Source organism: Acanthisitta chloris, unplaced genomic scaffold, assembly GCF_000695815.1.
Source record: "Acanthisitta chloris isolate BGI_N310 unplaced genomic scaffold, ASM69581v1 scaffold4779, whole genome shotgun sequence".
Lineage (NCBI taxonomy): Eukaryota > Metazoa > Chordata > Aves > Passeriformes > Acanthisittidae > Acanthisitta > Acanthisitta chloris.
In genome coordinates this window covers 14,221-34,420 of record NW_008690697.1, presented here as the reverse complement: position 1 = coordinate 34,420, position 20,200 = coordinate 14,221, and the positions used below count along the sequence as shown (strand labels likewise).

At 46.8% G+C, this 20,200-nt stretch overlaps 1 protein-coding gene across 2 annotated transcripts in view; it reads left to right on the top strand.

The window, feature by feature from the left end:
• Positions 1-20,200, top strand: part of PPP1R16B (protein phosphatase 1, regulatory subunit 16B) — a 38,218-nt gene that overhangs the window by 9,382 nt on the left and 8,636 nt on the right. For both annotated transcript variants that reach the window (XM_009081905.1, XM_009081904.1), the window contains exon 2: positions 20,021-20,091. In XM_009081905.1, the coding sequence (XP_009080153.1) occupies positions 20,021-20,091 (71 nt within the window). The remainder of the gene's footprint in view (positions 1-20,020; positions 20,092-20,200) is intronic.

Genomic DNA, 20,200 nt, shown 5'->3' with positions numbered 1-20,200 from the left:
AACCTGAAAGTCACTCTCACACTGTTCTCCTTGCTTGCACCAGCCCTGTTTTAACCTGGTTGGTTGTTTGGCAGCTGATGGTTTCTGTGGTAGAGAAGTGTTCTCTGCACACAGCTTGTATTTTGGCCTGTGTTCCACCTACATCTGTCTGGAAACATCCATGTTCTGAGTGGGTGGGGGAGATTCTGGCACTTTCAAAGTATTTCCACTTTGGTCTGATTCAGAGGAGGAAAGGTTGGAGGAGAGGTGCTGATCCTTCCATGGTTCTGGTTGAAATGATAAGGTGTGAATGTAATGAGACACGAGGGCTTGGTGTATTCACACAGTCTTTCAAATTACCCAGTCCAAAGGATTCTCTATGTCAAACCATTTATCTCAGTAACAACACAATTTTACCAGCACAATATTATTGAATGAAAAGCATGAACTTCTTGCATAGAAAGGGAGCAGCTCTGCTTCACCGAGGTTTTTGTTGCTGTAGGATGTTTGTGGTCTTCCCAATGGCTTAGCACAAGGAATTCACCCAGAAATCCTTACCACCTCTCCAGTTTCTTGGGGTTGGAAGGGAGCAGTGTCCCTACAGTAAAGAACAGCCATTTCACTCATGCTAAGGACATGGAGAAGAGAGAACTTTCTGCATCAGTCTAGATGGGTTCAGACCTCGTGTGTTGTCAGAGAAGACAGGTGAGATCCAAACTGGGGTGCTGTAATGAACCCTCTGAAGTGCCTGTCAGCTCCACAGAGACCATGACCTAACTTAGAAACCTGGGGCTGGACAGCACCCAGTGCTCACACAGAGAGCAAGTTTCAACCTACTTAGGAGCTCAGACTCTTCCTGTGACTCTGGAACTTTTCAGACCTGGTTTATTTTATCATTTCAGATCCTGTCAGTTTGTCTTTAATTAGCAAGGCTAGAGCAGGGCTCCATGGGAACTTAAATGGGCCTCTTCTTTTAATTAAAATTTTGGTTTAATAGCCTGAAATAGCAGACATTAGAAAGAGCCAGAGCTCCAGCGAAGGAGGACAGTCCCTGTGGATCTGCAGTGACATCCTCCTGACTGTCAGGCAGTTATCACAGGGTTTTCTTTCCTCCTAAAGCTGATGCTGTCACAACAGTGATGCAAGGCCTGAACGTGATATGAAGCTCCAATCTAGGCTGTAACCAGACAACTTCCAACTTGCTGCTGGATGCTGTGCCAAAAACACAGCGTGTCTAGGTTGGTAGGTGACAGCAGGTCATGGAGAGGTGCTGAAAGTCCATTTTGCTTTTATTAGGAGAGCCAGGGAGTTTAAAATTTCATCTTAAAGAGCATCTAAGAAGGATTCCCTGTGTGCATTCACAGTAAATTTATTTTTCCGTAACTTCAATCAGGCAGTTATGAAAGAGCTATGAAGAAGCTGCTGCTTTGTCCCCTGACCCAAATTATTCTCATTTGTGGCAATTTTCCATCACTCTTCAGAGCCAAGAAAGCTGTCATCTGAGTGCTGGTCAGCACTGAATCTGTAGTGTGGATTCAAGATTTGGGTCATCGTTCCATGTGTCGCTCAGTGCTCTATGATTTGTAATGTGTCAAGTAATGAGAATGTTTGCAGCATTGATCTGTCAGTTATCCTATGGGGGGACAAGCAAGCAGGAAATATTTCTTACTTCACTTATATCCAAAGATTTGTCTTGTAGCTCAAGGGCAATATTTGCTGACAGATTTCCTCCTGTGAAGCGGGATTGACAGCTTGGGTTGCAGATAGACGTGCAGGAGCTGTGCCCAGAGCAGGGCAAGGGTGATGAGCCAGAGGTGTGGCCATCAGGCTTTGCTGGATCCTCATATCATTCTCATTGGTTTGAAAGCTCTCAGAAGCACATTGCTCACTCAGCCTTCCTGGACCAAGCTCTGATAGCAGCATGTTAAGTTACCACTGACTGGGGGCTCAGCTCCCTCCTGTTGAATGCTGGGGCACAGACGACCCAGTTAAGCACTCCTGCCCAGTGATGTGGCATTTTGTCCCTCTCAGGGATTACCCCAATCAGCACCAGGAGTTTCCAGCAGCAGTGGAAAAGTCTCACCTCTGCCATGGGGAGGACTGGTTCCCAGGGACAGCCAGTACCCCAGTGCTGTGGGCTCCCCACCCTCCTCCTTCCCTCCCTACAGGAAAGGCCTGTGGGTTTTCCAGCCATGGAACAGGAAAGAAGTGGGGATCCTGTTTACCTACCCACTTGCTGCTCACATCTATTTAAAACTTCTGCTTGTCTCATGCTGCTTATGGCTGTGGCATCTAGTCTGCCAGTTGTCCTGTCTCTGCTGTGCCCTCTGGAAAGTGTCTCTTCATGGAGCATCCTGTGTGGAGGTCCTGAGATGCCACAGCTGGAAAGGGCTTCAAAACCCAGCAGGCTGAGTCAAGGGGTTAGATCCCAGAACTGGTTGCTATGTGACTGGGAGATGAAAATAACAGCTTGGTCACCCACAAACTGGGGGGGTTTGGAACTGGGGGATAAGAGAAGGATATTTATTGGCACTGCACTGAGCAACGTTTGCCTTGCAGTTTTTCCCCCTCCTAAAGCAGCTTCTATATTAGATCCTAATAACATCCAATGCTATATCAGCTCTTAGGGAGGTGTCAGACAGTGTGTGACCTGTGCATGAACATGGAGGTTTGGTGAGATTTATGCAAAGCCTTTTTTCAGCAGCATTTCTTAGAGCTCACTGAAATATGAGAGGACATCAGGCACTGGCTGATTTGTTGTGGACATCTCCTTGCTCTTGCTGGGAAGTCTGAATTCTCCACAGCTGGGATAGAAGCCTGCAGCATGGGAGGCCACCTTCTCATGGGGGCAGGAGGTGGTTCTGAAGTAGGAGAGCCAGGAGTGCCTCCTGGGAATGCTCTGTGCTTTTGCCTGCTCCTGATGCTATGGGAGAATCTTGCTTCTTCATGGGAGCAGTTTGTCTCATGGTTACAGCTCTGAGGGCTGTTAGCAAAGGCGAGCAGGGTGATGGAGTTGTGGTTGGAGAGGGTTTGCTGGTGGAAATACTTGTGGGGTAGGTGAAAGGGAGGCTGGAGGTCTCCTTGTCAGAGCAGGATATGCACTCTGCAGGAGGAGGGCTCTGGGACAGCCTCCTGAGCAACAGAAACCTTTTGGCATAATTTGTGGTGTACATGTATTGTGTAAAATGCTGAATTGTGGGTGTAGGTGTTTAACCTGAGCAAAAGTGTCATGGTCTGGCATGGGTATTTGCAGTGGAAAACACTGTGTCTCTGTGCTTGTGCATCCCCAGGGATGCACAGAGCTCTGGAAAGCAGCAGGGCTGGCAGGAGCATGTGGGGACATGGCCAGGGTGGCCTTCTCTTGAGACTGCTGGGGGGGGAAGCCTTTTGCATTAGCATCCCCCCCGAGAAGTGAGTCATTCCCATGGGATTTGGGGAGAGTAGGAGTGTGAGAGGCTCCATGGAGCTTTTTCCCCTGCTGGGTTGGGTGGGTGTTGTTCTGAAGGTGCTTGCAGCACCCAGTCTTGGTGTTAGTGGGAATGCTGATGGCTGTGCTGGGCACAGCACAGGGTGCTCAGGTAGTAGTAGTTCATGAGTGCCCAGTGGAGCAGCAGCCTGAGCATCCTGCAAGTCACTCAGTGGCCACATTTAGCTGAATTAGCCCCTTAAACGCAGTGGTGGCAGCTCTGCATAGCAGTAGGCTAATCACTCAGGAGAGGATTTGCTGGAGAAGGTGATGGCTCACAGTTGCCCTGCCTGGTGCAGGTACCAGGATCCATATCAGGCTTCCCTGGGAAGGCAGGCACGGTGCCCCTGGGCTGTGCATGTGTCATGTTTCTGCACTGCAAACATCCTGAGAGGAGCACTGACATGCCCTGCCTTAATCTGAATGCCAGTTTGTATCAGGGACCATGTAACCACACTGACCTGCATCCTTGGACTGGGATGCTTGGGCACCCATGCATGGCCATAGCCAGTGCTGCAACCAAATGCTTTGTGTGTGGCTGACACAGGCTGAGCCAAAAGCCTTGGTCTGGCAGTGTGGGTCTGACCTGCCCATAATCAGGACAAGCCACCCAGAGCAGGGAGAATGGCACAATGAGCATCACTTATTCTATTTAATTAAATTTGGGGGGCTTTTTTTTATGGCCTATTTTTTTATTTGGACAGTTGCTTAACTGGGAAAGTAAGCTGGGGGGAGGGAAGACGTCCTTATTTAAAAGGATCTACCCTTAGCCCATTAATCTGGGCCAGATGTGCTGGTACATGTTTATTGCTTTGTGTGGCCCTGTTCAGGAAAAAAAGCATAAATATCACTTTGTAGCTGTTCTGCTTTGCTCGATGAATCTGGATCAGTGTCTCTCTCCCTCCTAATCGGGTTAGTTTTCTTTTGATCTACCTCTGTTAAGGGAAACTTAAACTGATTTAGCTATTCCCATCCATTTTCCATTTGCCTGATGGCTCTTTCCACAAGGCTGTCTCAGCTCTACCCTAATTACTGTTGAGTTGTCTGATGCTGTAGCAGGTGAGACTGTGCTGTATAACTTTGTAAATCTTAGCCAATGTTCACTGGGAATTTTTTTGGCAGATATTTTGTTTCGGTTTTGGGCAGATTAGTTTTAAATTGGCAAATGCACTAGACTTAAGGAGAAGACAATTGCTACTAGCTGTCAGAAAGAAAACACTAATTATCAATCATGTTTTATTGAGCCTCTGTTGAACTGATTTGCTGTAGAAAACATAATTTTCTTGTACTCTAGCTTCAGGACATCTGATTTTTGAGAGTTCTGCTCTCTCAATAACGGTGATATATGTTCCAGCATAGAAGAGAGGGAAAAAATCAGCTCAGGATTAAAAGCTGTGGCACCCTGGAATTTTAATCACCTGTTTTTAGGGACATGAAACAATTTTCTGTGCTGCTGGGCCATAAAATCATCATTCCTTGTCGCTTCTGCATGTAGCCCCTGTCCCTGCATGTGATTTACAGCGTTCCCAGCCACAGCAGGGTTTAGTGAATGCTGTGGCTTGTTTGTTTGCTCTGAATGGGTCTTGGTTTTGAAAATGAGCCTCGAGTTACTGGAAGACAAGATAAGAATCCTTGGGGGAAATTTCAGTGTTCCTGCCTTGCTCTGGGGCTTGGCTGTGATGCTGTGATTCCCGTGACTCAGAGCAGCAGCGAGGCACCAGCTTCCTCTGAAATCACACATGTTTTCAAAGCTGCTTGTCTGGTTGTTAAGTAAACCAGGGGTTTAGTGAGTTATTCTCCACTGTGGTGGTGTGTGATGTTGAAAATCTCTCTTGCTGGCCTCCTGTTGTCTGTAACATGCTCAGACTGACTGCTGGGAAAGGCAGGTGGAGGTGAAGGGGCATCTTCCCAACTGGCTCACGTAGCCCCTTCCCGTCTGCAGACTGGTTTTGTTTTTCTCTTGAGATAAGTCCAACAGGGATCAGCAGTTTTTATCCAGCTGTTTTTGTTGTGAGAGGGAAATGTTATCTGTGAGGGGAGATAGGGTAACCTCTGTGGTATGGACATGTGGGAGCTGACCCAGGAATGTGGCCAAATAGGACTGGTCAGTGGGTCAGCACAGCCTGGCTCCTGTCCCTTGCTGCTGGTTTAGTCCTAGGGATGTGGTTCATCAATAGTAAATTCAGCATTATTTCCAGTGAGACTATCATAAAGGAAGGGATTTCCAGCCAAGAAGTTGGGGAAATCTTGTCATTCAAATCTAGTCTAGTCTCTGAAGAAACTCCTTGATTTAAATACTCTGGGTGGAAGAAGGAAGGAGCAGATGGCTGCAAAGCATCTCCAGACTGCTGACGATGTAAGGACCTTCTTATAGGAGCTCCTGTTCCTTCCACAGTCCTTTGAAGAACCTCCTACTAATGCTCTTGGAATTTTACTGCAGAATAGAAACCCAAGGGAGGGTTTGCACATCTTGCTGAGCTGCTCTGGGGCTCAGGTCTGTCTGAATTCCCATCTGACTGGGGCTCTCCTGACTGATGCTGGGGTGCAGCAGAAGATGACCTTGCCTCTTGTCCCCTCCCCAGGGTGACTGCAGTTTGCAGCTGCCATGATTTGCCCGTGGTGGGGACAGCCTTGCCTGTGTGTGCTGAGCATTCATCTCTGCTTTTATGGGTGCTTTATTTGCTAGAAATCTCTGCTGCATATCTTCTTCTTTTTGATGTCTTTGATGCTGTTGTGCATCACAGTCACAAAACACCACAAATCAATCCAGTTTATTGGGTCTGTCTAGAGAAAGTCCTCCTGAGGAACTGAGCAGGCACTAGAGAGCAGAGGTTTCTGTAGCAAAGAGGTTAATGCAGTCTGTCCCAAAAACTCTCAGTGCCTCATGCCAAGCCTGGTTGTCATCTTGCTGCTTTTAGCCCCCACAGTTCTTCTGTCCCCAGAGCATATACGTGGCTGTTTGTTGTGTGAGGGATGTGTGTTTGTTGGTCAGTCCCTTGCTCCAGTGATCCTGGTGCCCAGTTCAGTGGAAGAGTTAGTGCCAGAGTCTGCTGGTCCTTCATGTGTCCTTCAACCAAAAGTGGGTGGTGATGCTTGGAGAGCTTGGCCACCAAAATATGTTTGTACCCTAGTAGTATGTTGCACAGATGATGCAATTTATGCAACCAGGGCCCATTTTAACTCCCTTTTTGCTGGTGATCCACTTCTTCCAAGGTGTGCTGGATGGAGGAAAGGTAACAGCCCTGTCAGGATGTGGAGCCAAGCCAGGGTTACAGGGTTACAGCTGTGGGAGGTGACAGCAGCCAGGGCAGAAGACAGCCTTCACAATCTCCCTTTTCAAAGGGGAATAGCTAGAATTTGGTTCAGGGTTTGTAGGTCAGGTTTCCATTATACAACTGTACTGGTTGCAGCTGTTCATGGGAGATCCAGACCTCGTTGGATGCTCCTGGTCTGGTGGGCTCCTTTCCCTGGGAATTATTGTTTATGAGCAGATGAACAGAAAGAAACAGAATTTCTTTGTTGCAGCACTAACTGGGGGGTAATGGAGGGTTGGAAGGAGATTTGCCTCAGTCTGTGAAATGAGGGAAACATCTTGGAAGTATTTGTTACAAACACCTGCCTGGAAAGAATTTTTTTTTTTTTTTAGTCTGTGTTTTTTCCAGATAAAGGTAGAACCTAAACAGTTGAGGAGGGACCTCATAATTAATCACAGATCTAGCAATGAGGATCAGATCTCCTGCATCTTCCAAAACAGGTACAAGTGCTCTTGGCACAAGTCTCACTGAGCATATGGTCCCTGCCCATGCTTTCAGGACAGGAGTGCTTGTGTGAGGAGGGTTATACCCTTGGTTTAGTGAGTGAGAGTACAACCCTCCCACTTCATTTCACAAGGGATGAAACGGTCCATGGTGTCTCCAGGAATCAGAGCACTTGGATTCCTATCCTCATGATGGACTGTCACCCTGGCTGGCCAGCTCTGCTCCTGTTCTTGAAGGACTTGCCCTCAAAAACGTGTTGAGTAGGATGCTACAAGCCTCCTCTTCTGGATGTTGGTCAGCAGAAAAATGTGTGTTCTTGCACCGCAAGCTGCCAAAGTTGCTGGAGATACTGAATTTTGGGGTTAGCAGCAGGACAAAGCAGAGGAGTGCTGGGCCCAGCCCAGGCAGTTGCACAGGGCTGCATATCTGCCCAACCCCATGCATGAGCCTCCAGGCAACTCCTTGTACCCTGTGCCATCACTCAGATCCACCTCTGCAACCTGTAATTAGTGCTGTCAGCCGAGCGATGTAAGCAGCCACTTCAGCATTAATTACTTTAATGAACTTACTAAGGTGGGTTGAGCTACTAAAGCATTTTGTTGTTACTGTAAATTTTTAAGTCAACATATTAGAGTGCGGAATCGATGGGAGGTGACGCAAAGCTGGAGCCTGGCTTTCCTCTTGTCTTCGTGTTCAAACTCTGGGTTATTTTAGCTAATTTAATTGTGCAATCTGTTCTCCTCAATTGCACAGATGCAGCTGTGGCCAGCAGTGTGGCAGGAGAGAGCAAGGAGGTTCTCTCTCTCTTTACTCCTAGATGTAAAGGATGCAGTGAGTGATCTGTCATTCTAGCCTAGAAGATGGATGTCACTGTTCTTGTGTTGTGACAACTCAAAGGTGGTCCATGATGCTTGGGCTCTTGTAGTGTTAAATATGTAATGAAAAACTCCCTAATGAGAAGGATCTGCTGGTGAGGGAGCTCCCATAAGCAAGCAGGATGGGATAAAATGGTTCATTAACAACTCTGGGCTCAGTACAGAAATCAGCAGAGTTTTCACTGCTGTGGAGAGGAGAATGGTCCTGATGTTGCTAGTGGCAAAACTTAATGGAGAATTTTAATGACAGTTAATTATTTTGCAAACTGCCATTTTATTGGGAAATGTGATATACTTTGGCGTACTGAAGCTGTTCTCCAGTGGTGCAGAAAGGAAAACTCACTGCTCTGAGCAGCCTCTTGCTGCACAGGCTGGGGGAGGCATCTCACTCACAATACTGACATGGAGAGTTGGACAGGTTCTTTTGTGCCAGGACAGGAGTCCTCTTGCAGGGACGAAGGGAGAGAAGTCAACTGATCGTTAGACTTGATGATCTTAAGGATCTTTTCCAACCTTTATGACTCTGTGATTCTAAGCAGAATATATTGTGCTTTCTTTGCTCCCTCTAACTCCTTGTGGCCAACATCAAGGAGTTGTAGCTTCAATGTTCAGAGATACTGCTCTGTGTAAGAGCTGTAGTAATTACATATTCTTTAATTTGGTGGTTTAAATAGGTATTTTGCTAATATTAATAAACTCAGCATGTAAATGAAATGGAAATAAATTAAAAATAAAGCAGTATATGTACAGAGACTAAAGTGCTCATCTCTCACAGAATGAAACCTCAATGACCTGGCCTGAAGCACTAAGGCAAAGCACTTTCCAGAGGAGAATTTCAGCTCTTTTCACCTTTACATCAAGTAGAAGATTCCCAACTGCCCCTGAAGGCTGGTAGAGCAGTCTGATAAGTGCTGGGAGTCCTGAGCTCACCTCCCTGCTGTGAGCTGTGCCCATGAGTTTGGAACTCAGACCTCCCCTCCCATGTGGGCCCATCCTTGTTCCCCTGCCAGGGCATTGGCACCTCCTCAGCACTCTGAGAAGGAGCAGGTTTCTCTCTCTGCCCAGCTCTGATCTGAAGGGGTTTGCTGAGTTCAGACTGTATTGTGCCAATGAAAGATTAAAGCTGACAGAGATGGCTTTTGAAAATGAGGGAGCTGCTTGTGAAAAAGGAAAGTGCTCCTGACCCCATGTGCAGTTCCTTTCTTTACTGCATCAAAGTGCCGGAAGCTCCGCAGAGGAGAGCTGGCAGCAAAAGCTGTTGTGAGTTCACATGAGGCTGGCACTTTGGTGTCTATGGATAGGGCAGGGAAGGGTGAAGACAACAAGTTGGACCTTTTTTTATGTTCCTCTCTGAAGTCTAAGTGACCTGTCAAACTCTCGAGCTGCTGGGGCACCCTCCCAGCAGTCATAAAGCTGTATTGCATCACCCACCCTGGGAACACTCACCTACTGCTTGAGGTGGTGGAAGCAGAAATCACAGGGGACTTGTAGCAGAAGGGTTTTGAGAGAGTTTTCAACCTTGTGTGATGGAGCAGGTGAAGAAACCATCATAACAAGGTGATCTGTGTGCACAGCATTCAACAATCAGGTTACAGATCAACCCAGGTTGTATCCCTGCATGCCCACTTGTTTTGACCTAATTTAAAGGTCTTTGTGAGGTCTCTGAGGAGTCATGGAAGGACATTTCAAATCTTCTTCAAGGAAATAAGGAAATGGTATGGAAATTAACTTTTTGTCCACTTTTTTTCCCCTTTTAATTTGGATGCTCAAGATAATGGGGCTTAAGTTTGAATTACATGACTAGCAACCTGCAGCAAGTTTATGCCATGATCTTTACAGACCATCTTCAACTGGATCAGGCCCAGGGCCCATGAGGTAGATAGTTCCCCCCTGACTGGAGGGAGTAGTGTCCTCTGTGCTCAACAGCCACCACACAGATTTCTTTATATAGAATGGTTTGGGTTGGAAGGGACCTTAAAGACCATCTCATTCCAACCTCCTGCCACGGGCAGGGACACCTTCCACTAGCCCAGATTGCTCCAAGCCCCATCCAGCCTGGCCTTAAACACTTCCAGGGTTGGGGCAGCCACAGCTTCTCTGGGCAACCTGTGCCAGTGCCTCAGCACCCTCACAGGGAAGAATTTATTCCTAATATCTAACCTAAATCTATTTTCTTTCAGTTTGACACCATTGCCTCTTGTCCTGTCACTACATGCTCTTGCTAAAAGTCCCTCTCCAGCTCTCTTGTAGCTCCTTTAGGCAATGAAAGGGGCTCTAAAGTCACCCCCAGTGCCTTCTTTCTCCAGGCTGAACAACCCCTGCTCTCTCAGCCTCTCTTCACAGGAGAGGTTCTCCTCCTGTCAGACCTGTCTCATTTATTGTAAGCATTGCTGTAGCTGTGATAAACCTGCATTTCTGCCAAGCTCAGGTGCTAACTTCTGATTCAACTCTCAAATATCTGAACTGGCTTCCATGCAGTGCTGAATACCCTTGGTGGTGATGTTCACGGATAAACTCTTTTGACTTTTCTGATAAGAGTTTGTTGGTAACCAAGGCCTAGGAGAGTTATCCAATCTGTTTGGATATGTTACAGACAAATTTGCAGCTTGGAGCGCTGGGTTACGTAGGTGTTTCTGGGAAATGGCCCTGCTTGGGATGTGGTGGTACAAGGATCAGCTGCACCTCCAGGCCAGGTGCCCCAGAGGGGCAATGTGGCACTAGCTATGGGACTTTGTGCAGTTGCTCAGTGACCCATGACAACTGCCAACTGCCTCTGCTCCCTGTCCTGGTGTGAGGCTGTCACAGGCGCCACAAGGAGCAGCTGCACAGGGGACACTGGACTTTGGGGATTGCTTTGGGATTGGAGATGTTTGACCTGGAAAGCAAACTGAATGCACTGCTTCATTAATACAAAAAAAGAAGTTGTGGACTGTGTGATTTGTCTGTGTGTGACAGGGGTTGAAATGAAGGTTGAAAAAGAGAAGTGGTTGGAAACTCTGGGGGAATAGTTGGGTTTGATCAGCCCTGAAAAATGGCAAAATTCTGGGACTTGGCTTATGAGAGAGGAGGTAAATAGGTTGTGCTGGCTGTGTTGCTGGTGAAGGTTAGGGATGGTGGTCAAATGTAGGCTTGGTGCCAAAATGTGCTTCATTCTCCACCTCTCACACAGATCTGAGCTGAGCAAGGACCTTCCCAAGGGAGCAATGCCAGCTGAGACCTGCTGAGCCATGGCTTCAGCTTCTCTCTTTAAAATACCCATAGACACAATTATCAAACTCTGCCAAATTCATGGCTCACCATGAGGTCTGGTTGTGTCAGAGCTGTTAGTGCTGAGGCTCCAGCTGCTTTATGCTTAAAGGGCAGAGCTGGGAGCTGGGACTCAAGGCAATGTCACAGCTGTGCCGTGGACTGTCCCTGTGACCTTGGCAAAGAAAGATCACTGAGTCTCCTGAGCCTTGGTCTAACTTGGGCTGAGATGTCACATCTGTGAAATGAGGCAAAAAACTGATTACAAAATCCCAGGAGACAGCCTGGAGCTCACTCCAGTAATGGCAGCAGCACTTTGGGAGATCTCTGGATGAAAGGTGCTGTTGAAATTCAGATCTCTGAATTGTGTAAAATCTGCTGCTGAACAATTGCAGGTTGCAAAAGCAGAAGGACTGTGAAGGATCAGCCAGTGCTTCTCTGGTAAAGTTCAGGTTGCTGCTAAACTTGCATCAAAGTGTTTTCTGTAGTGTTTGCTTTTTAAAAGGAAACCACATTCTCTATTTGACAACAAAAAAAAGGGGGGGAATGATGACTTTCTGCTTTTATAGACATTTCTCTTCCGGCTCTGCACGGCAACACAGCATTTCAAGTGAGAAATGATGCTGTGGAGCAGGAGGTGATGGTTTGGCAGATTACACTTGAACTCCTGGTGTGTTTCCTGTGTGGTGCAATGGTGTGAGACACATCTGGGCTGGCCCCAGGTCCTGTTGCAGCTGTGTCACACAGCTGGGTTTGAGCTGGGGCACACTGCCCTTCTGCCTTCTGCAGGCATTCAGACCTTGGCTATGTGGCACTCTGCTCCATGAATGCAGCAATCCATGGGAGCAGACCTAAGGATGTGATGCAGTCCTGTGTATCTTAATGATCTTCATCCCTAGTGTACTCATCCTAAACTAAAGGGACACAAAGTTGGAGGAGGAAGAAAAATCCTCCAAGCAGTGCTGATCAAGGTCAGGGTGGAGAAGGTACAGAAACAGCCAGAGCAGTTGGAGCCTCTTTAAAGACCTGGGCAAGGTTAGAGAGGCACAGCACAGAACAAGGGTCTCTGCAGTGGGACAGGCTGAGGAGCAGGGGAGGGGGAGGGCTCAGCCTGTAGCTGAGCTCCTGGGCTGTGGTCAGCAGGCTGGCACTCTGGGGAATCATCTGGTATTAACTCAGGGCAGCCTGAACAGCAGATATGTATTTCCCCACCCTCCACCAAAACCTCTCTTCCGTTACTCTAAATAGAAAGTTTCCTGTTTTATAATTGAGACTGTTACAAACATTCATGTGGTTCGGGTCACCATACAGCTGCTTAGCTGAGGCCATAGGATGCCTGAAACACGAGCAGGGGCCAGAGACTGTTGACTCTGGAACCTAATAACACTTTCGAATGGCAGTATGAACTATTTCCTGCTACACAGAGCATATTAGAGTATCCTCTTGCAAATACTGGCAGGCTGGCTCTGCATAGAGGTTGGAGGGTATTGCAGTGCTGCTCCTCAGATCACCTGTTATGTTATTGTGTTAATGTAGCTGGGGAAGCTCTTCATGGACTCAGACAGCTGCAAAAGTTTCCCTCCTGACACCATTGCTCCCTTTTATCTAAGCCCTTCTTAAGCTGTAGTTTCTAGTAAAGCCAATTAATTTTTTTGGCAGCATTTAGTTTTTGGTACCATGAAAGATTTAATTTCTAATAAGCTTAGTACAGACATCACAGGTGCTGACTGCTGCTTGGCTCAGTAGATAGATGTTGGTCCAATACATCAAAAGTAGTTTCTGAACAGGTATGTAAGTGGGATCCTCTGTGCTGCTCAGATAAAAGTCTTTGATGTTGTGTTGTCTGAGTGGATTTCCCTGTGTTGTCATGACTTCCAAGAAGAGCTCTTTTAGGGAAGAAACTTGGAAGTAGCCACAGCAGCAGGAGAAGGGGAGGTCCTCGTTGAGTTATTGACTCTGTAGGTGCCCTTTGTCTGACTCTGCCTGAAACATGAAATGAAATGTGTTTCTTTCCTGCTTGCACCCGACAAACCCAACATTTCAGGTGTGAACTCAGGAGATGGGGGATGCAGGTGTCCATTGAGTCGCAGCTGGAGGAGGTATCTGTCCCTCATCCCTCACTTTCTGTTGGTGTTCCCTGCTCAGACCACTGATTCATTTGGCTCTGACCACAGCAGGACAATTCCGTTGGTGTACCATCACACCCTAAAAGCCAGCATTGCTCTGCTGATTGCCACAGCTTCTGAGTCACCCTTGGGAAACTTGGCCTCTGTTTTCTTGGTCCATGCCTCCCTGTCTGACCCAATGGTTTTTTTAGTACTCTTTAAATCATCACCACTCAAATACCTACTCCAAAATGCCTCTCAGAGAAGAGGCTCTCTGGCAGCCCAGGTGTTGCTGTCACTGTGATATTGGGGAATCTGCTTTCCTGGCTCCCCGCCCCCAGCAATCCTGCGCAGCTGAGCCCGAAGGTTATATAAAACACTCATCCCTTTCAAAGCCCATCATCTGTCTAAAAACCATACCAAAATGATTTATTTATTCTTCCAATAACAGATGAGAGCTGGGAAACCAAGGAAGTAATCTCTGACTTTAGTTTTGCTTTATGTGTTTAATATCTCTCACATGGACCAATTTCACTGCTAGTCTGACAGGAGGATGGGATCAGGATGCTTTTGAACATGACCCTGTATCCTTAGAAAGGTTTCTCAGAAGGTAGCACCCTCTAATTTTTATTTTTCCTATTGAAATGAATTTGGCTTTGTTTCTGCTGCATCCTTTGGGGCACTGCACGCTGCAGACAGGTAACTTGCACACTTACTTATCCAGGTAATCCCAGGTGGATGGAAGCTGTTAAAGTAAGATGCTTTACCATCACTCACACTAAGTGGATATCAGAACTGAAGTCCTGTAGATGCAGAACAAGAAAAACGTGGGATGCAGAAGGGTTTGGGGGCCCCTCCCCCCCAGACACAGCTGTAGGAGGCTGTCCCTTTGTAGCATTCCTCTTGCTGCTCTGGTGCTACAGTGATGGATAGGGGTCAAAGCATAAAGCAGAAATGGAGTGAAATAGGCACAAAGAGGGGGAGAAAAAATTGGTCCCTATGTATTAAATATATATTTGACTTGTTGACAACTCTCAGTTGCTGTCAGACTGAAACTTGTGCAGGGGCCAGGCCCCAGCTCTGCAGGAGGAGCCTGGTGAGTGGGACAGGCTTCTCAGGGCTGGGGAGGGCTGTGCCCTCTTAAGCAAGAAGCATCAGAGTCAGAAATAGATTTTCCTTGAGAGAAGCAGCACCTGGGCTGGGTGAAGTTGCGTGCAATGCCCCTGCCCTTGTGAATGTGGCACGAAGCAGATGGGGCCCTGCTGGCCTCTTTCCAAGCTTCCCAGATTTTGTGGATATATTAGAAGCAATGTGTGTGCCCGGCTATAAACTAGGTGGGAAGTGTTTAACAGGCTTTGAACCTTCCCGAGGAAGCTGGGTGATCAATCATGATGGGATGTCTCGGGCACTGGCTCAGCAGGCAAACTGGGCCACATGTATTTTTAGGAATACTACATGTTTGAAGCTGACTGAGTGTGGTGGTTTGTTTTCTGTGGGCTTTTTTGTCTTTCAAAAAGCTTTAGGGAGTTGTGGAGTTTATCAATGGACCAGATTGGGCTATCGGTTGTATGTTGTAGGGCGTGGAGGATAAGGCTGAGTAAGTTCATCCTGTTATTGCTCAGGGTTTAGGTATGCTGTAAAATATGAATATCACAGTGTGCTGTGCTAGGAAGTTGGATGCTTTGCTGGCAGAGTACTCACAGCTTCAGTGCTGTTTTCCTGGCATTGTTTCTCCTGTGTAATAAATATCCCTGCAAAACCACAGCAGTAAACATGCAGCTTTGAAGTAGCTGAGCCCATCCATAAGCCCATGCCTGGCAGGCTGGGATCAGTCTTTCCAGACTTTTGCCAGCACCCCCTGCATGGCACAGACACCGCTGGTATCTCACTACAAGTAATGCTGGGAGGAGTTTCTTCTGCTACACTGAGTCTTTGACTAAAGCTACATTTGGGTGGAAGTGACTTGGAGCAATCTGTAAAAATGTGTGTCTTAACCCAAGTGAAACTTCATTTCATTCAGTAAAATCAGGTATGAACATACAGGAATTATTCCACTGCCATAGAGACCTCAGTGCAACAGTAGCTTTTAAAGGTGGCCTGAAAATGCCTAGTTAACCAGAAAGTGAGCTAGAAGAGTTTAATGATTCAAAAAAGAAATTCTTGAATGCAAAGGATTGAAATAAACCTGAATTTTTATAAGCTAATGGCCATTGTGTATATGCAAACTCGGAGCACACAGGTAAACCTTCTTGCCAGTAGAGACAATTTGCCACTATGTATTTCTGGGAGGAATCAGGACCTCCTATCAGGAAGGTGTCTCTTGGGTCTTTTTCCCTCTCCCTGGTATCCGTATCAGTTCCAGTTGGCTTTTTCTCCTTTGAGTTATTAATACTTGAGGTATGCAAGCACTGGGTATAGATAGGAATGTAATAGTATCCAGAATTTTATAGTGCAGCTTATTGACTTAGTGGGAACTGCACAAACAAAGGCTTTTATTTCCCTCATGGAAAAGTCCTCATCTGGTTTAGGAACTTTTCTGGAAAAGCTGTTTCTCGTGTAAACTCAGTGGGAAGTACCTCTGATGAAAAATGATAGTGCTGTAATATCTCTCCAGGTGGGAGAGCCGATTACCCTGCCTTGAACTTTCCTCAGGGCCTTTGCAGTGTTGTTTTTGCCTTTCCCCTGCTTTATATTTTTTGGTGAGAATAAGAGAGGCTTGGACATGCTTGGGAGGGGAAGGGAGCTCGTGAGAAGTGGCTTTGCTGTGTTCAGGGAGGAGAATCTTTCTAAGGCTGCCCCAGGACATGTGATGGAAGGAGACTTAAAACCAAGGCTGTGTTTTCACAGCTGTTGTGGGAGCTTTTTCCATTTAACACAGCACAGATGTGAATGATAAAACATAAATTGAAGATTAATGTACTCCATCTTGGCGTGTGAGAGGTTCAATTATAGACAGAGCAAGCAGAATAATGGAAAATACATTTGAGTGATTGTTCAGTTAATATAATTTGCAATGAATTATTCACAACAATTTGTTCACCCAGCTCTTATTGTAATCATTTTCATTCCTTCATTTGCTATGCATTCAAAACTGCTTCCCACAACTTGTGCTTGACACGTAATAAAGTCTCTCCACGCACCCAGCCCCTGCTCCCCACCTGCCCACGCCTACGTGCAAAGAAGGACAGATTTGACAGAGCTCAGCATTTTCACCACTGAGCTCTCTAAGAAGTTAATCACACAGCTCTTATTGTAATCATTTTCATTCCTTCATTTGCTATGCATTCAAAACTGCTTCCCACAACTTGTGCTTGACACGTAATAAAGTCTCTCCACGCACCCAGCCCCTGCTCCCCACCTGCCCACGCCTACGTGCAAAGAAGGACAGATTTGACAGAGCTCAGCATTTTCACCACTGAGCTCTCTAAGAAGTTAATCACAGTGTTAAAGTGGACTGCTGCTGATCTGAACCTGATGATGTGACCCCTCGAAACCTGTTGTGTTGGGCTCAGAGTGGCCTGGGCTCACAGAGAACACATTTCCATGCAGTACTGGGGGAGCCTATGGGGGGATTGTCCTTCCAGGAGTGGAGGCTGAGGCTGGAGCTGACAGAAGGTGATCAGAACCCTCCTACCTGTATTGCATCCATCATGCCTGAAGGTGGGGGAGAAGGTGTTGGGCTCTGCAGTGAGGCATGTGGCACCAGGAGTTCTTGAAGAGAAGCATCTTGCATGCTCAGATCCCTGTTCTAAGCAGTAGAGTGGGTTAGTAGCAATGCCACAGCCCTGGAACTGAGGGTCCAGCTTCCAGCACTGCAAAGTGTCACAGTTGTGTCCCCCTTTTCATATTCTTAAGGCACTGGAAAACCCACAAATGCACATTACTACTGAAGTTTTTCAGAAATGAGACCTTGTGCTCCATGGTCATGTGGCAATGCTGTTCCAGGGTAGTGAGCTTGGGGAAGGTGTCCATGTCCTCCTTCCCCATCCCTCTGCAGGTCAGTCCACAGGGAGCAGGGGATGATGAAGATGTTTTTTGCCACCCCATGCCCAGCAGCTGGGGTGGTGGGTAGGAACAGGGGCTGTGTTCTGCTATGAGATTGGGACACTAGGTAAATCTCCTCACTTGTAAAAGGGGGATGTGTAATAGGAAATTGCAGTTCTTGGTGTTCTGCCTAGCTGTTGGGATTGGCTGTCTGGAGCATGAGGAATACTGAGGGCAAAATCCCTCTGGCTTCAGAGAAAAGAGCCAGGACTCATTGCTGCCCAGCCCTGTGTTCCCTTGCCAAACTGAGATGCAAACTTCAGCTTAGGCTGGTAAGGAGTTTGATCTCTTCTTCATGCCATGTTTGCCTGGATCACTGGTACCACATCCATACCTAGTTTCATTATTTGACTTTTCTGAGCTCCTCTCTAATGTCTTGTGCTTGTCAGTCTTCAGTGTGCTGGGAGATACTGGGAAATATGGTGGACCTGTCCTGGGGGAAGAAAGGAGCCAAGGGAAGGTGCACTGGGACCATGAATGCTTGTGCAGGGGTTGATGGAGAATTCAAAGCTGCTTTAGGGTAAGATAAGCACTTCTTTGAATCTTAACCCTTCAGGACCTCTTACAAGCTCTGTGAAGTCACAGCCACAGTGCAGTCAACACAAACCCTCATACTCCATAACAAGCTGTGATTTATGCTACTGCTTCTTCCCGTGGAGGGACAGCACTTGTAAGGTTCATCTGCCAACATCTACTTGTCCAAATCTCCATAATCAGGCAAAACATGATTATGGAGCTGCATGTCATTAGTACACAATGGCACTTAACTGACTGAGATTGAATTAAAACCCTAATGGCAGAGCATCTGAGGTAAATAAGAGACAACCAGAGCCACTGGTGAATGACTCCTCTATCACTCAGCTTGGATTAGGAGAACAGGAGCTCAGGGCTGGCCAGAAACAGTGGAAGCAGAGTCATTAAATGGGCTGTATGGGCTGGGATTCAGTGCTTTTATTACTGTTAAGCATGCAAGTGTTGGGGGTGTGAGCTGAGTGTAGGCGTGGGCTTCCTGGGGCTGGAAAAAACCCAGAGGCTTCGGACTCACTGCAGCTGTGGATGAGTTTTGTTCTTTGCTGTATTCTGCTTTTTTTTGTATCAGTTTCATCAAAAAGGTGTCAATGCCTTGAAATTATTTCCAGAAAACATAAAGCATTCATTTGGAGTTAGGTAAAACAATCCACCCAACTCATATAAAGTGTTTTATTTCCCTTCTGTCTGGTTCTGCCTTCCTTTTTGATAACGTCACACCAGTGGCTTCCAATCAAAATTTCACTTTGGTTTGGATTTGCCTTTCTTGCACATGCCTTTTCCAGATCTTTTAAAACAAAGCTTCATAAATCAACATTGATGTCATTGTGGATGTGTTTTCCATGTTCTGCTTTGGATGCCAGAAGTGCTCTGTCCCAGGGGACAGCCCTGCTTCCCTGTGGATGTGCTGGGGAAAGAGCTCCCTCTGACAGTGGGACAGGGATCAGAGGCTGCAGGATGCTTTGGAGTGAGCAGCCTTACAGTGGTTTTGATTGCCAGCTCTGAGGATGGTTATTGCTCTTTCAGCTCTGTCAGTGTTCCTGATTTTGCAGCTCTGGTTTCACTCAGTGCTTGCCTCCCTGTCACCAAATAAGATGTGATGTGAATATCTGTTGCTACTCTGGCCCCAGGGAGATGATTATGAACCTCTATCTTGTGCTGTCAGTGACATTTGAGGTAGGAAAGCCATTAGGTAGTGAAATCTCTGGAGAAAAGGCAGGGAACGAGCAAGTAAACAATAGAAGATAGGTATGGATCATCGAGATTTGTCAGCAGTGTTAAATTGGAATAATTCCTAGTGTTGCAATTGATTTGTTTTCTCTGCCAGCTTTGTTGCTATTACCCTGTGGAAGATCTGATCCTCAGAGCAAACTTTATTTTTCACCTAGGGGCTAACAACTTTTCATGTGTTTCAGAAATTTGCATTTTAATGGAATAAATCTTACCCTTTTCCCCAAAGCAGCAATTAAAAAATAAAGCCTCTGGGAAGCTTTCTCCAAGCACCCAACAGCTCGAGTGAAGTGTCCAAAGCAATCCTGATGTATTTATGTGTGGTAGGGCCCTGAGCGTATTGGGTTTGTCATCATGGATAGATAACTTCTTGAGAGAAGACCTCATTCCTCTCACAATGAGATCCTGAAATCTCCACTTGCCCTTGATTTCTCCTGGGCTACAGAGTGCAGAGACTGCACTGGGACGTTGCAAAGCACAAGGTAAAAATGGAGACTGTTCCAGCATCACTGTATGAAAATGATAACTGTAATAGCAGCCTCCTTTGGAAGGAAGTTGGGGGAAAATTGTATGCTGGTGCTCCCTGCTGGATAAATCCAAGAAGGCTCATTTCTCACTGGCACTGCAGTGACATGTCAGTGTTGGGCTCGTGGCTCCTGCAGCTCTGCCCACACTGGAACACCCTGATGGTGTGAGTCGCCTTTGTCTTGAACCGGTCAGGGCTGGCTGAGAGCAAGAGATGTGTTAGGACTACAGTTCTGATTCTCCTCCTGTCTCCTTCCCTTACAGTGTGTTACTTGCTGAAGAGCAACATCAGCCCCGACCTGTGCAATGAGGATGGATTAACTGCGCTGCATCAGGTGAGGTGTGGGAGGAGGTCACAGCTCCCTGCTGCTTCCTGCTGCTCTCTGAGCAGTCTTGTCCAGGTTGAACAGAGACACCTCTTGTGTTTCATTTGTTTACCTCAGT